Here is a 13755-nt window from a genome sequence, read left to right as displayed (position 1 = left end):
CTTCCCCTCACCCTAACCCGGGTCCGTATCCTTTTCCCACCCCCACCCTACCCCCGACACCTGCTTCTACCTGGACCCAGGCACACTCACACTCACGCTCTCACACACACAGACATACACTAGTCCTCGGCTCAGATCCCCTTCCCCTCACCCTAACCCGGGTCCGTATCCTTTTCCTACCCCCTTCCTACCCCAACCCCTGCCTCTATCTGGGCCCAGGCACATTCACGCACACACAGACACACACCAGTGTTTGCCATGTCTCTCCTATGATGTTTTTAGCCTCTCTTACTCTGAAAATGTAATTTAATGTAATTTATTGCTTTTTAAATGTTCTTAGCCGGTAGACAAACATAGTCCAGGAGCTTGCTCGATCGCCTTGTTGAGAGGGGTCAGGGAAGAATTTTTACAGCTTACTTATCTGGCCCCCAGGTGATACTGGTTTTTTGCTTCCCTCTGGAATATGTAGGGGTGGGACGTATGCTCACCTCCCTTGTTCTCTGTAAAGCGCATTGTGTTGCCTCTGGGTATGAAATGCGCTATACAAATAAAGCTTTGATTGATTGATTGACAGGAAGTGCCATACCATTAATGCTGTCCATCACCTATACTCAAAGTACTATGCTGAGGAATCCATAGCACAAGGCTGTTTCTTGATTGTCTGGTGTTGTTGTTCATGACAAACTTGTGTTTCCCATCCTCTATACAGTATGTTGCACACAGACTCGTCACTTGTCAGACATACACATCCTGAGTCAAATTGACAGCAATCCTCAGCAGACTTTCAACTCAAGTATGCGAGTGCAGCAACGTGTGTGCTGTACATTGCATGCATACTCAAGCAGCAGCACCTGCACTGATTTACTGTCTAATGAAGTATACTAAAGGGCTGAGGTCAACACATCTTGCATTAAGTGCTCTACTTTATTCTGCCTGATTTCATTTGTGTGCTGTTAAGGATAATTAGCTGTTGTATGAAAGGCGCCGTGATTGGGCTTGAGACTATTATACTATAAAAAGCTCCCTTGAAAGGGGTCCTGACCGCCACTGTAAATATGCCTTACTCATCAGCAGGTGTTTGCAGGGTTACTGCTTTTTGGACAGTTGATTAAGCAAGACAAATCATGTCCTGAGTCGACTGAGTCATAGCTCAGAAACGGTACTGTAATCCGCAGGTATAGCAAAGCTTGATAGCTTTAATGGTATCATTTGTCAAAAATAATTACATTCCATATGCGCAGAAAGACGTGAATACAAATTTAATAAAATACACAACAAGTACAGTAGCCCATGTTCACTTGAAAGCTCAGCTTACTTTGCACATAAATTGCAGAGAAGACAACAATTAAATTACAAATACATTCATTAAAAAAAATGGACTTCCAGGAACCTCGAAGGGTTTTATGAAAAGGGACATTCCCTGTTTTACCAGTCACCATTAATAGTTTGTAAGACACTTCACTTTAGTTTTAAACCTCAATGATATGTATTTCAATTGCCTGTGATATTCAAAGGGATCTTTCTCATACACTTAGTGAAGACAAAAGCAGATCACTTTACATAAGCAGACAGGACTCAATAGGTTACAGCAGCAATTTGTTCAACAGCCTCACAAAATTCGAGCTTGAAATGTGTAAAACACAGACATCTAAATTGACAGGTACACCATAAAAACACATGGCATGTACGCAATGATTTTCTCCCCCTCCTCCTCACACAGCAGTAAAGGACATGACGTGTTTCACTTTGACACAACAAGCCACAAAATCAGATGGTTTTTGGTTATGCAACACATGTCTGCACTGGAACCTTACGGGGTCAAAATAAACCACCTCCTCCACTGGGAGAGAACCGCCACACCTCCGGGAGGTAAGAGCCAGCCAGGTCAGGTGACCTTTCAGTTGGCAGAGTCCCTCTGGTCGAGAACACACTCCACGGCACCACACTCCTGGCTGATGACAGAGCTGTGGATAAGGCTGCTGGACAGGGACTTGGGCCTGAGGTCACAGGTCAGGTAGGAGGGCTCCTCCAGTTCTGTGTGTGGTGGGGAACACTGGCCGTCTGGAGGACCGTAGGCACTGCTGTCTGGGCCCCCCTCCCTCTCCTGCCTGGGATTTTTGCTGGGGGAGTCCAGGGGGGTGCTCATCTTGGTAGGGCTACTGGACGCAGATGGGCTCTCCTGCAGTGGCGGGCTGAGAGCATGCTGGGAATTGAAGTAGGGCTTGACATTGGCCACAAGGATACTACTATCCCTCTGCTCCTTCCCAAACGTGCTGAGCGTTTTTCTGCTGCTGCGGTTGATGGTGCCATAAATCTCTGTCTCCACCATGGCCTCCATTCCCACAGGGATGAAAAGGTTGGTGCGATTATCGGCGCTGTCTGCTTGGTTTCCTACCCGTAACTTTGGCATCCAGCATCTGTCAGAATGTCCCAGCGCACGACATTCATCTGTGCAGTGGACTGATTTGTCTTGCCCTACAAAAAACAGTTAGTTTTAGTATTAGTTGTTAGAATGGGGACACTTCGGTGTTATCAACTATGCAAGATGAGAATAAATTAGACACAATGCTAACTGTCCTTCCACATAGGAACAGCATGAGAGGATTAATAAATAATTTCTAGTACAAACCATTCCTATCCAGTTCTCAGACTCAGGAGAATGCTATTGAGTTCAAAATGCATTTTAAATCAAAAAGGTGAACAAAATGGCGACAGCTCTGTTTGGCAAAAACTGCAACACAGACCTCACACATTACAATCAGTCTGCTTTGAAGGTATCCCCACCTTGGCAGATTTACCAGGGAATACATGGGCCCTGAACATTTGTTTTTTTCTGCCTTTCATCTCGTATCAGGGAAGACAGAATCTTTTAGCATGCCTTAAAAGGAACAGGCCAGCAAGCACAGCCAGCAGATGGAAAACTAGAGGATTCATTTTCTAAGGTAGCTAGCTGTCACTGCGGAGGGACGAGCTGATGACGATGAAGCAAAGAGAGGTTTGTTCTTTGAAGGCTCAGTATGAGCACACTGGGGGTGTTTTTGGTCTCTCGCTGCTCTAGTTGACTAAACGCAGCCATATTGTGGTTCTTCTCGTGTTTATTCTTCTCCTCTAATGAATGCAAACAAATATAGAGGGGATGAAAAGTGCATCTTCTAACAGAATGTCTTTGTTAGTCTGTTTTGTACTCTCTTCTGTGCATAGGTGAGTACTGTACTTCAGCCAGTGGAAGTTGACATGGCACATAAACACAATATCGCCTGCCATCGCTTCGGCCCACTGCATACTGCCCTATGATTATTACTACCGGCTACACTCCAGGGGGCGGGCCAGAGAAGAGTGGGCCTTCCCGTTGCAACGTGCGTATTTCCACTCTCACCGTTCACCTCTCATTTCCAGGACTAATCATCCCTAATGGACCTACAATAGCAGAGGTATGCCTTGTGGATACTTGCTAAAAGCCGGCGACACAAGAGACCCATTTACACTGATCATATGGCTTGGATTCATCTGGCTACTTTGAAGGGGAAAACATACTTCACTGAAAAGGAAACTGCTTGGCTATTATAAATAGAAACAGAGAAAGCCTAGCAACAGAGAAACCCACCGTCAACCTGGCTTTTTGGGGAGAGAATAAATATACAGCAAGGAAGCTATTGAGAGCTTCACAGGTGCATAAATTAGTACTTGTATCAGAACTGAGAGGATAACATAAAAGGCTACTTCATCCCCGGTTATGACCTTGATGTTATTGATGTCTTCTGAGGGATATCACCTCATGGCTGTTGTATTGTTGATGCTCTTTACTCAGAAATATCGATTTTGACACGTTGTTGAATTTCCTTCTATTCCATTACCAAACCACGTAGCCGGGACCTAACAATTCAAGTTGACGAGCCCCCATGTCGTCACAATTCGTGTGAGTTGTTGCGAGGAGGAATTAATCAACACTTAGTTCTCACACAGCAGCAGTACTGTATGTGTGATCTGTGGTCTCTTAAAGGACAATGCTCGTTTTTGACAACCTGGACCTTATTTACGACATATTATAAGACGTTTGACTCACCGAGATCACTTTGGTGTAGTTCGGAGGCATGTAGAAGAAATTTAAAATCCAGCGCGAGCCAGTATATCCATGTAATGGCGGTGGTCGGGGGGACTTAGAATGCAGTTTCTAAAAATCTATTTTCTGCCGTGAAACGGTTTTTTTCATCAATCTGTCTTGATGAATCGCTAGTTGTGCTTACATAGAGCATAGGCTTGTTGTGGTTTTCACATGCCATGATCTTTCGAAACGTCTTTTGAAACGAAATAGCTTCCTCACTTGCTCCAGCACGCATTCGCACAGCGTGCAATCGTTGCTCCAGCACTCTGTGCGCATGTGTGCTGGAGCAAGTGAGGAAGCTATTTCGTGTCTAAAGACGTTTCTAAAGATCATATTACAGAGGCATGTGAAAAACAACACAACAGGCCTATGCTCTATGTAAGCACAACTAGCGATTCATCAAGACAGATTGATGAAAACAACCGTTTCGCGGCAGGAAATACATTTTAAGAAACTGCATTCTAAGTGCCCCGACCACCGCCATTACATGGATATACTGGCTCGCGCTGGATTTTAAATTTCTTCTACATGCCTCCGAACTACACCAAAGTGATCTCGGTGAGTCAAACGTCATATAATTTGTCGTAAATAAGGTCCAGGTTGTCAAAAACGAGCATTGTCCTTTAAACACTAATGCAGAATAAACACTAATGCAGAAACAGACACCTTTCATGTCTGTGACACTGATTGACCAGCCCCCTACAGCACAAGGTTCAGTCTGACTGCTAGCTTTCCTTTACAGCATTTTGCACAACCAAAGACAGTATATCAGCAAATGTATTAACACAAGCTATTAATATTAAATGCATTGCCCTAGTTCTTATTTGCATGTCTCTTATCTTTCGAAAGCAGGCCTGTAAATGAATTGAGATTCCAGTCAAGTGAGCATCCATGCTGTGTGTGGATTTGGCTGCACACATATGAAACATTTCTTTCTATATCTCTCCATTTGATTGGCCTTTGAACGGGGGCTGGAGAATCTGATTCAGAAATGTGTGCTCCAGAAAAGTGTGACTAAATTTACACCTCCCACAGAGAGAGAGAGAGAGCTTAGCCTGCTGTTTTCCTTAGCAGCACACACACATGCACATGCGCACACACACGCATATGCACACACACCTACAGTATACGCACACACACACACACACATGCACACGAACCATACGCATACACACCACACTTCCCTCTGGCAACCACAAGAATGTTCCCATCTCTGCCCTCCTGGGCATGCCACTAACAAACAGCTATGCAATGCAAATGGTGTGGAAAGTATTGCATGGGAACGCGATGACCATTTCATCGAGACACTTGTGTCTCTCATAGAGGAAAATAAGGCCCAGCACCACTTCAGTCAAGTCCTCCATTATCTTTTCCACTGCAGGCACGCTCATTTCACAGCCAGCGGAGACATGCTTCAGCAAATGCAGCAGCTAGAGCACACAGAAAACAAATAAATTAAATTTTAAAAAAATATATAAAAAAATTGCCCAAACAAAGGTTAAAGGGATGACATTGTGTTACGACATAGTTCCAAACTCTTCAGTGTCTGTATTGTGGAAAATTGTATTTTGGGCGTGTAAGAAACATTTGACATAACTGATGTGAAACATCACTATTTTTGCTGGCCTACTGTGTCCTATTGATTTTCAAATATTTCTAACGTAATTGCAATTGTTAGCTGAGAAAATGTTTCCACATACAAACTGGAAGCAGTCTGTCAGGTTTCTGCAAAAGCACCCTGTCTATTTTTTTGGTGTTGGGATTGTCTGTCATGCTGTCTTGTCTCTGTCTCGTTATTCAGGACTGGCGGTGAGTTCATATTCAAATAATGAAGTGATCAAATGAGATGGTGCCAGAGGCACACTTTGCCTAGAGCTCGTTTGATGGCTAAAGCAGGCGGAGGATGTTTGAACGTTCTCCTTCAGCCAATGGATTCTTTCATTCCCTTTAACTATCACCTACTACATTCCACTGCTGTATTCAAATCGTCTTGGTAGCAGAGCTCAGGAGTCTGTCTGTAGCACCGGGCTACAATACCTGGCAGCCTCACAGAGCTCAAATCACATTACTGTGAATATACACTACTAAAATCTTGTTTAAGTAATATGGTTTCTGAAATCCCTTGTAAGGTATAGCCAATGGAATATATACATATTTTAGCTTTATCCCATGGGGGAGGCAATGTGAGTTTCAAGGCAAAACCACCTGTACCGTTCGGCTACACATACTGGATGTCTTCATAGCGTTGTGGATTGATGGCGTTAACAAGAGATTAAGATCTGATGCAAGAATCAGTTGAGCATCATCAGGATGTCAGCCAGAGACGGCCTCCACTCACCCTGCTCCAGAGACAGGCCATTAACTGCTGCTGCTTTCATCTGGAGGGTCTCTCTGGCAGACGTGTCGCAGTGTGAGCCTTTATTAGTATCCTGGTCACTATCAGCCTGGTCACTATCACCATGGCCACTGTCTCGAAGGCTTGCTCGCTCTGCATCCTTAAATGTTACGCTGCTGCAGAATGGAGGGGGGGTGGGGTGGGGGGGGGGGGGGGTCGGGGGGAGAGAAAACATAATTCACCGGTGTGTATCTGTACGTGTGATCACTCCCATCTGACGCCTGCTCTGATGGGTAGATGTAGAGAATAGAAAGGCAGTGGTCAAGAGGATAATCAGTTGTTAGTGCCCTTACCTTTGAACAAATGGCTGTCTGCTGCCTACATAATTGGGCTCTGAGGGAAAATTATCCGTCTGAAAATAAAAGAGAGAGAAAAAAAAACGTTGATTATGTCCCCTGTATTTCTCATGCGCCCCCCCCCCCCCCTCACCCACACATACATATGCACACAAACAAACTGTATAACATGTGCTGTTCATGGGACACCAAGTCGGCCTGCTTTTCCGTTCTTTTCATTTTAATCATTCATGAACACACAAAACATGTTAATAAAACATATTCCAGGGCGGGAGAGACCAGCTGCACACGGTGGCAGCCTGATAAGAACAAATCTCCTTCATGTCCATATGTGCTTCCTTGGCAAGCCAGAGATGTAATGCATCAGCCACTGTCATCTGCATCCCCCCCCCCCCTCATCATCTTGAAAATAATGTGTTTGTGTTGATCACACCCACATGCCCTAGCAACTGGTGACAGTGCCAGGCTTGTCATCTGTGTTACCATCTCCAAATGAGACTGTCTCTGAGACTGTTCTACATATTAACATAATTTACTATAGAAAATGCTGTTGCACTAAATAACATTACAAGCCTTCCCTGTCAATTGAATATGCTGTCTTGTATAAGCAACCCTGACATCTTCACAAGGCAAGGCTGGACCCCATTAATGGAGCAAGGTTGAAAACACTGGTTTTGCATTGGTGGAACCGGACCATTTTTGTAGAGGGCCAGAAAAGGGTTTGTAAGGTTATGCTGTGTGCATCTAGCTGCTTGGCACACAATAGTTCAGTAATGTGATCTGACAAGCTGTTCAAACACCTGTCCAAATCCCACATTTCGGGAAGGGCTTTGTTTCTACTCTATAGCAGCGGATCTGGCAGGAGCACAGTAATCTTGTCCAAGACTGACATGGTTTGCATGTCTAACTGAAAGCCCTTTCTTATTATTCCAACCACCTGTAAGGTCTTGCTAAACAGCTTTTATAATGGGACAATTTCAAAACAAATTATCTGTGGAGTAAAAGCTGATCGTTATTATTATTATTTTTTTTAATCTAGCAGTGAAATGAAATATTTATCATGTCTAATATTTGGAAGTAATTGCAGGTGGTGCTTCATGCTACATCTCAAATCTCTATCATGTCTGACATTTTAAAGTACCTGCATGGTGTATCTCAAACAGGTTTTTTGCTGCCCAAAAAATAACAGGAAAAGCTGCTAACAAGGATGTCTGATTGCAGGATCCCAAAGTATTGATTCACATAATTACCTCACTTGTGTCAGCTTCGTACTGACAGTGAAGGACAGAGATAAGAGGCAAAATAAAAGACTCTCTTGCCTGTATCACCGACATCCTGTTGACTTGGGTCTCGGTGGCGAGCCCGGCAAAGCTGGAGTGGCAGCCGGCCCGTGGAACCGTCAGGCTGTTGGGCGCGGTGGTCTTCAAGTAAAGGACCTCAGATCGGGGCAGAGTGAGGGGCAGGGGGCTTTGGTAGTCGAAACAGATGGGCGAGGTGATGAGAGAGGGACTGCTCACCACGTTCATCCTGCTCACCGAGTCCCTCTCCTCCATCTCGCTCGGCACCAGCATGATATCACTCTTGTGGATGCTCTTCTTCTTGCCCTTGCCCAGCGGAGGGTTGGCGTACTCGGCCACGCGCAGCCTGTAATTCCCTCCCTCCTTATCTTGGCGTTTGGACTTGATGGCGATGGCGGTCATGACGGCCAGCAGCAGGACGGAGATGATGCAAAGGGTGACGGTGAGAGGCAGGGACACGTCCCAGGGCTGCCGCTCGTTCCCGCTGGCTCGGGAGTCCCCAGCCGCCACTGCTCCCGTGCTGGCCCTAATGATCAGCTTGGCCACGGCCGACAGCGGAGGCTTGCCGTGGTCCGTCACCTTCACGACCAGCTCCACCGCGGAGGCCATGTCCTCCCACGCGACGTGAGCGGTCCTGACCTCCCCGGCCACGGGGTCCATCTCGAACAGGTGCTCCTCGTTGCCCTCCCAGATCTCGTAGGTCAGGCGGCCGCTCTCCCCGTGGTCATGGTCCACTGCTTTGACGGTGGCCACGATGTAGCCCATGCCCACATTTCTGGGCACAATGATTTCCGCCGTGTCATTTTGTAGGAGGGGTAATATGATGACGGGAAGATTGTCATTGACGTCGAGGACGCTGACCCTGACTGTGGCGCTGCTCTCCATGTGAGGAGCCCCTGCATCTTTTGCTTGAACTTTGAACTCAAAGAATTTAGTTTGCTCATAGTTGAAAGACCTGGAGGCGTATATCGCTCCATTGGTCGGGTTGACCGACACATAGGTATACACTGACACATCCCCAATATGTGATGGCAAGATGGAATATGACACGGTTCCATTTCGACCTACGTCTGGATCATGAGCCAGAACCGAGCCGAGATACTCCCCAGGGATGTTGTTCTCGGGCACCTGAAGCCCATACGTTGTTTTAGTAAAACGAGGCGCATTATCGTTTTCATCCAAAACTTTCACTGTAAATGATTTGGTATAGTTCAAGGAGGGTATGCCATTGTCCCTGGCCACTATCGTCACGTTATATTCATCTTTCATTTCCCTGTCCAGAGCTCTGTCTGTTAGAAGTGTGTAGAAATGATCGTTGTTTTCCTGCAGTCGAAAGGGCACGTTTCCCAGCACCCTGCACTGGAGTTGGCCATTCCTCCCAGAGTCTTTGTCTGTGACTCTCACCAGGGCAATGACAGATTCTGGAGGGGCTGCCTCGCTGATTGCACCCTGACGGACAGACACAAAACTTATAATTGGCCAGTTATCGTTCTTGTCCAGCACTTTGACAGTGATTTTACAATGACCAGGAATCGGATTAGGCCCGAGGTCCTTTGCCTGCACATCAAATTCAATGATTGGGTTCTCCTCGTAGTCTATTTCTCCCTGAATTTTGATGACACCTGTGTTGGGGTCAATGGAGAACAACTCCTGCATTCTCTCGGATGCATAACCACTGAAGGAGTAGACCACCTGCCCATTGCTGCCTTCATCTTGGTCTGTTGCATTCAAATCTATCAGTAATTTTCCAGGTGGTGAATTTTCAGAGATCTCCAACACATAGGAGGGTTTTTCAAAAACGGGGCTGTTATCATTTGAATCAGTGACTCTCACATTAATCTGCATGGAGCCTGATCTTGGGTACTCCCCTCCGTCAATAGCTGTCAGAAGAAGCGTGTGATGACTCTGATCCTCCCTGTCTAGAGGTCTCTGAACCACTAGTTCGGGATATATAGTTCCATCCCCCCTCGTTTTCAAATCCAAAGAAAATGTGTTATAATCATCTCTTGTGACCTGATATGTCTTTATCCCGTTTTCCCCAGAATCTGAGTCGTGAGCAATTGTAAGGGGGAAGCGTGTGCCAGCTGCTGCGTTTTCTGAAATATCAATGTTGATGTGATCTGAAGGAAAACTAGGTGAGTTGTCGTTTATGTCCTCTATATCAATCTTGATCATGCATATTTCCTTATCGTTGGCAAACACTTCCATGGAGAGCTGACATTTGGGGTTGCGCCTGCACAATGTCTCCCTGTCAATCCGTTGCTTTGTGAAGAGCAATCCACTCTCCTGGTCCACATCTACCAGATGTGGAGCAGAATTCTCCAATACTCTGAAGTTGGATTTTTTCGCCCTTTCCATGGGTCCATATCCGGCATCCTTGGCTATGTTCCCTATTACGGTGCCAGGTCCTTGTTCCTCCGGGACAGAATAATTGAGGTTTTTCAATGTCAGGGCTTCAGCCCACAAGAGAAGGAAAAATATGACAGAAAGACGCATCCCTTCTAGCCTACTAAATATGCGGATGCTAAAAAAATCCCCTTTTAACTTCCAACCTGTTGATTTCTTCGGTGAGCCCACTACGACTACCAGACAGGTGGTTTGTAGCACGACGGATGTTTAAAAAAAATCGATTTCTTATGAGCCAATCCCTTCTCTCTTTTACGTGGTCCTTTCAACCTCTCTTACATGCCGATCAGCTAAAACCATGAACTCTTTTCTGTAAACAACGATGGACGCCCAGAGACATTATGCGCAATAACGCAATAGCCTACACAGTTTAACATGTCAGACGTGTACCTGTCTGGTAAATAAAATACACTGCGATTTTAAAGCGTTCATGGTTTCTCTTGTTCCAAGATCACACGCGTTTGAACACCACCCAATCTATGGTGAAGGTTAGACTGTACAAAAGCGCAATGCCCTCATGCGACATCTAGCCTATACCTACAGCATTCTGATATGTCCATTCCTATTGCAACAAAGGACACTGCTCACATCACAGCACAATTTACTTTTTTCCCTTTGCGACACACTGTTGCATCCAGGTTTTATAAAGGTGCCATCCGCTTAATAAACGGGACCATGAATTAAAGCAGATGAGATTTTTTTTCTAGGGATACGGTTTTATATTCCCGTCATTCAAGAGCATCTGGAGAGCGAAGGCGACTTTTGCCCGATAATTGTCCTATAATAAGTCCTGTAATCCCATAATCCAGTCCAGTTGGACCTACTGCTCTTGCATCCAGCATTAGTAATAAAAAAAAACCGTCAGGCTACTCCCTTGAACGTTGAATAAATCCAAGAGGTCCGAGTGGTTGAATTGTAGTTAATTTCGAAATGCTCGAAATTAAACGGTTTCCTTCGCTCAATTCTCCAGTCACGTCAACAGTTGAAAACCTCTCACTGGGATCTGACTACAGAATCCTCACGACCCTTTCTCCGTCCAGTTCATCTCTTGGTGCATTCAACACGGTTTCTGATCGTCTTCCAACCAATGAGTGAAACAGTGACAGATCTCGCCTTGGGGTTTTTTCTCCAATAGGTCTGGCAAGATCGCATTGAAGGAGGGCTGTTCTAGTGGTACGTGATTCAGTTACTGATGTGCGCGCCCTAAACAGAGTTAAGAGATGAAAACGTGCTCGCATGTGGTTCCTCATACACAAGGATGAGAATGTGATTCAATGTGGTGGGAAAGAATATAGTGAAAACCAACCAATGGGTTAGTGACCAAAGGCGTCATGCTAGAAAAAGCAACCAGCTTTCCCTGACGGGGTAGTAAAGGTAATCTGCCCCTGAAATAATTTGCATTGCCTGCCTTTGAATGCAGTTTGATGTAGCCTAACAGCCTAGTTTTTATCACATGTTGAATGTAGTAATGGCTTCTGACACTATTTACTTCTATACCCTTTCTCGGTTCAATTCAAAGGAGCCTACTTTATTTTCCGTTAGGAATTTATTTTCCAATCCTTCTCTGTTCCAATCCCCACCTTATCTAATAATCATATTTGTCAGGCTAAATCATGCTCTGATCAGAATGAAAATAAAAACAGGTCAAGAGGACACAACTAAGTGGCATAAGCTGTAATATATATATATATATATATATATATATATATATATATACAGATTAGATTATTGCATATTGGAGTAATATCTCTTGGAATGCTATGTATTTCATGGTGCTCAGAGAAATGGTGCTCAGAGAGCACAGACCTCCGTCCCTGAATACATTTCACGGCTCTGTGCACGCCACAATTTAATGGGTTTGAAATTGACCCATGCTACACCCCTCCACCAACTTTCATGAAAAGCAGTCTGGTAGCTTTTACATAATCCTAGTCCAAAAAAGTAATGGAGGTGAATGGCTGGCCTGGCCATGTTTGGGCGGCTCGTGGACCCACCCTGTGATTCGGATCGGATCAGTTTCATGAAAATCAGTTTGGTAGTTTTAATGTAAACCTGGTCTAAAAATTAATGGAGGTGAATGGCTGGCCGTGTTTGGATGGCTCGTGGACCCGGTCCGTGATTCAGATCCACTCAAAAATGTAATGGGTTCTAAGTAAGCCCATGTTACACCCCTGCACCAAGTTTCATAAATATTGGTTTGGTAGTTTTTGCGTAATCCTGCTAACAAACAAACAAACCAAACAAACCGTGGACCCGCCCCGTGATTCGAATACCAATTTGATTGGGTTCTATGTTTGCCCATGCTACATCTCTCCACCGAGTTTCAAGAAAATGGGACTATGATTTTGTGTAATCATAGTGCAAACAACGAATGGCGGTGAATGGCGGACCGTGTTTGGGTGATTCAGATCTGGTGAATGGCGGGCTGTGTTTGGGCGGCTCGTGGACCCACCTCGTGATTCAGATCTGCTCCAAAATGTTATGAGTTCTAAGTTGGACCATGCTATAGCCCTTCACCGAGTTTCATGAAAATCGGTCCAGTAGTTTTTGCATAATCCTGCTAACAGACAAACAAACACACACACACCACTGAAAACATTACCTCTCGTCCCACGCTGTCGCTGGGGCAGAGGTAAATATCAGTCTTGTTGGCCCTCCTCCTGCTGTCTGTATCATGAATTGAGAAGATGAAGTGACATTTAATCCACTCAACATTTCCATCGTATGATATTTGCATTGGAGTTCCCACCTGACCAGATGAGTGCAGCGCTGGTCTCCTTGGTAATACAAGCTTATTCAGGGGGATATCATGACAGGGGGTTTTGTCAACATAGGGGCAAGATCAGGGTTCTTTTTGGTTCATCATTAAATTTCATGTTGCCCGCTCTAAGTCAACCTTGAGCCATTCTGGGTTCATTTATATTGTCTGGGACATGGCCGCTCTCCACCCCTGGGAGCATCAACTTTGTCTGGCCATGGTGCAGCTGCATAAATTGGCCATTTCTGGAGGTGGGAGATAAGGGCAACAAAAGGAAACTCTAATTATCATTCAGTTTGTTCAAATCCCAGGAGAGGAGTGCTATTGACAACACTTTGCAATAACAGAGCCCTACCTGTTTAATATTACATTTTCTGTTAAATTATCTATATTATATTAGCTTCATATGCACGTTTGGATCCTACATGTGTGGCATTTTGTTTCTGAGGGTATCTGCTGAAAAGTGAAGGGAATGCTATAAAGAGAATGTTCCACTGAGG

General features: G+C 45.1%; 1 protein-coding gene across 1 annotated transcript; it reads right to left on the bottom strand.

Annotated features, from left to right (window-relative positions):
* Positions 1-1897: 1897 nt before the first annotated feature.
* LOC311313103 (protocadherin-17-like) lies at positions 1898-10587 on the bottom strand (the record flags this gene model as incomplete). Its single annotated transcript, XM_084443153.1, has 4 exons — positions 1898-2475; positions 6441-6613; positions 6791-6849; positions 8113-10587. 4 exons carry the CDS (start codon positions 10585-10587, stop codon positions 1898-1900), a joined length of 3285 nt encoding a protein of 1094 aa, XP_084299279.1.
* Positions 10588-13755: the final 3168 nt, after the last annotated feature.

This window comes from Borostomias antarcticus (assembly GCF_949987555.1).
Source record: "Borostomias antarcticus genome assembly, chromosome: 9".
Taxonomy (NCBI): domain Eukaryota; kingdom Metazoa; phylum Chordata; class Actinopteri; order Stomiiformes; family Stomiidae; genus Borostomias; species Borostomias antarcticus.
The sequence above is the reverse complement of the archived record's forward strand: the minus strand, read 5'-3'. Positions and strand labels throughout refer to the sequence as shown.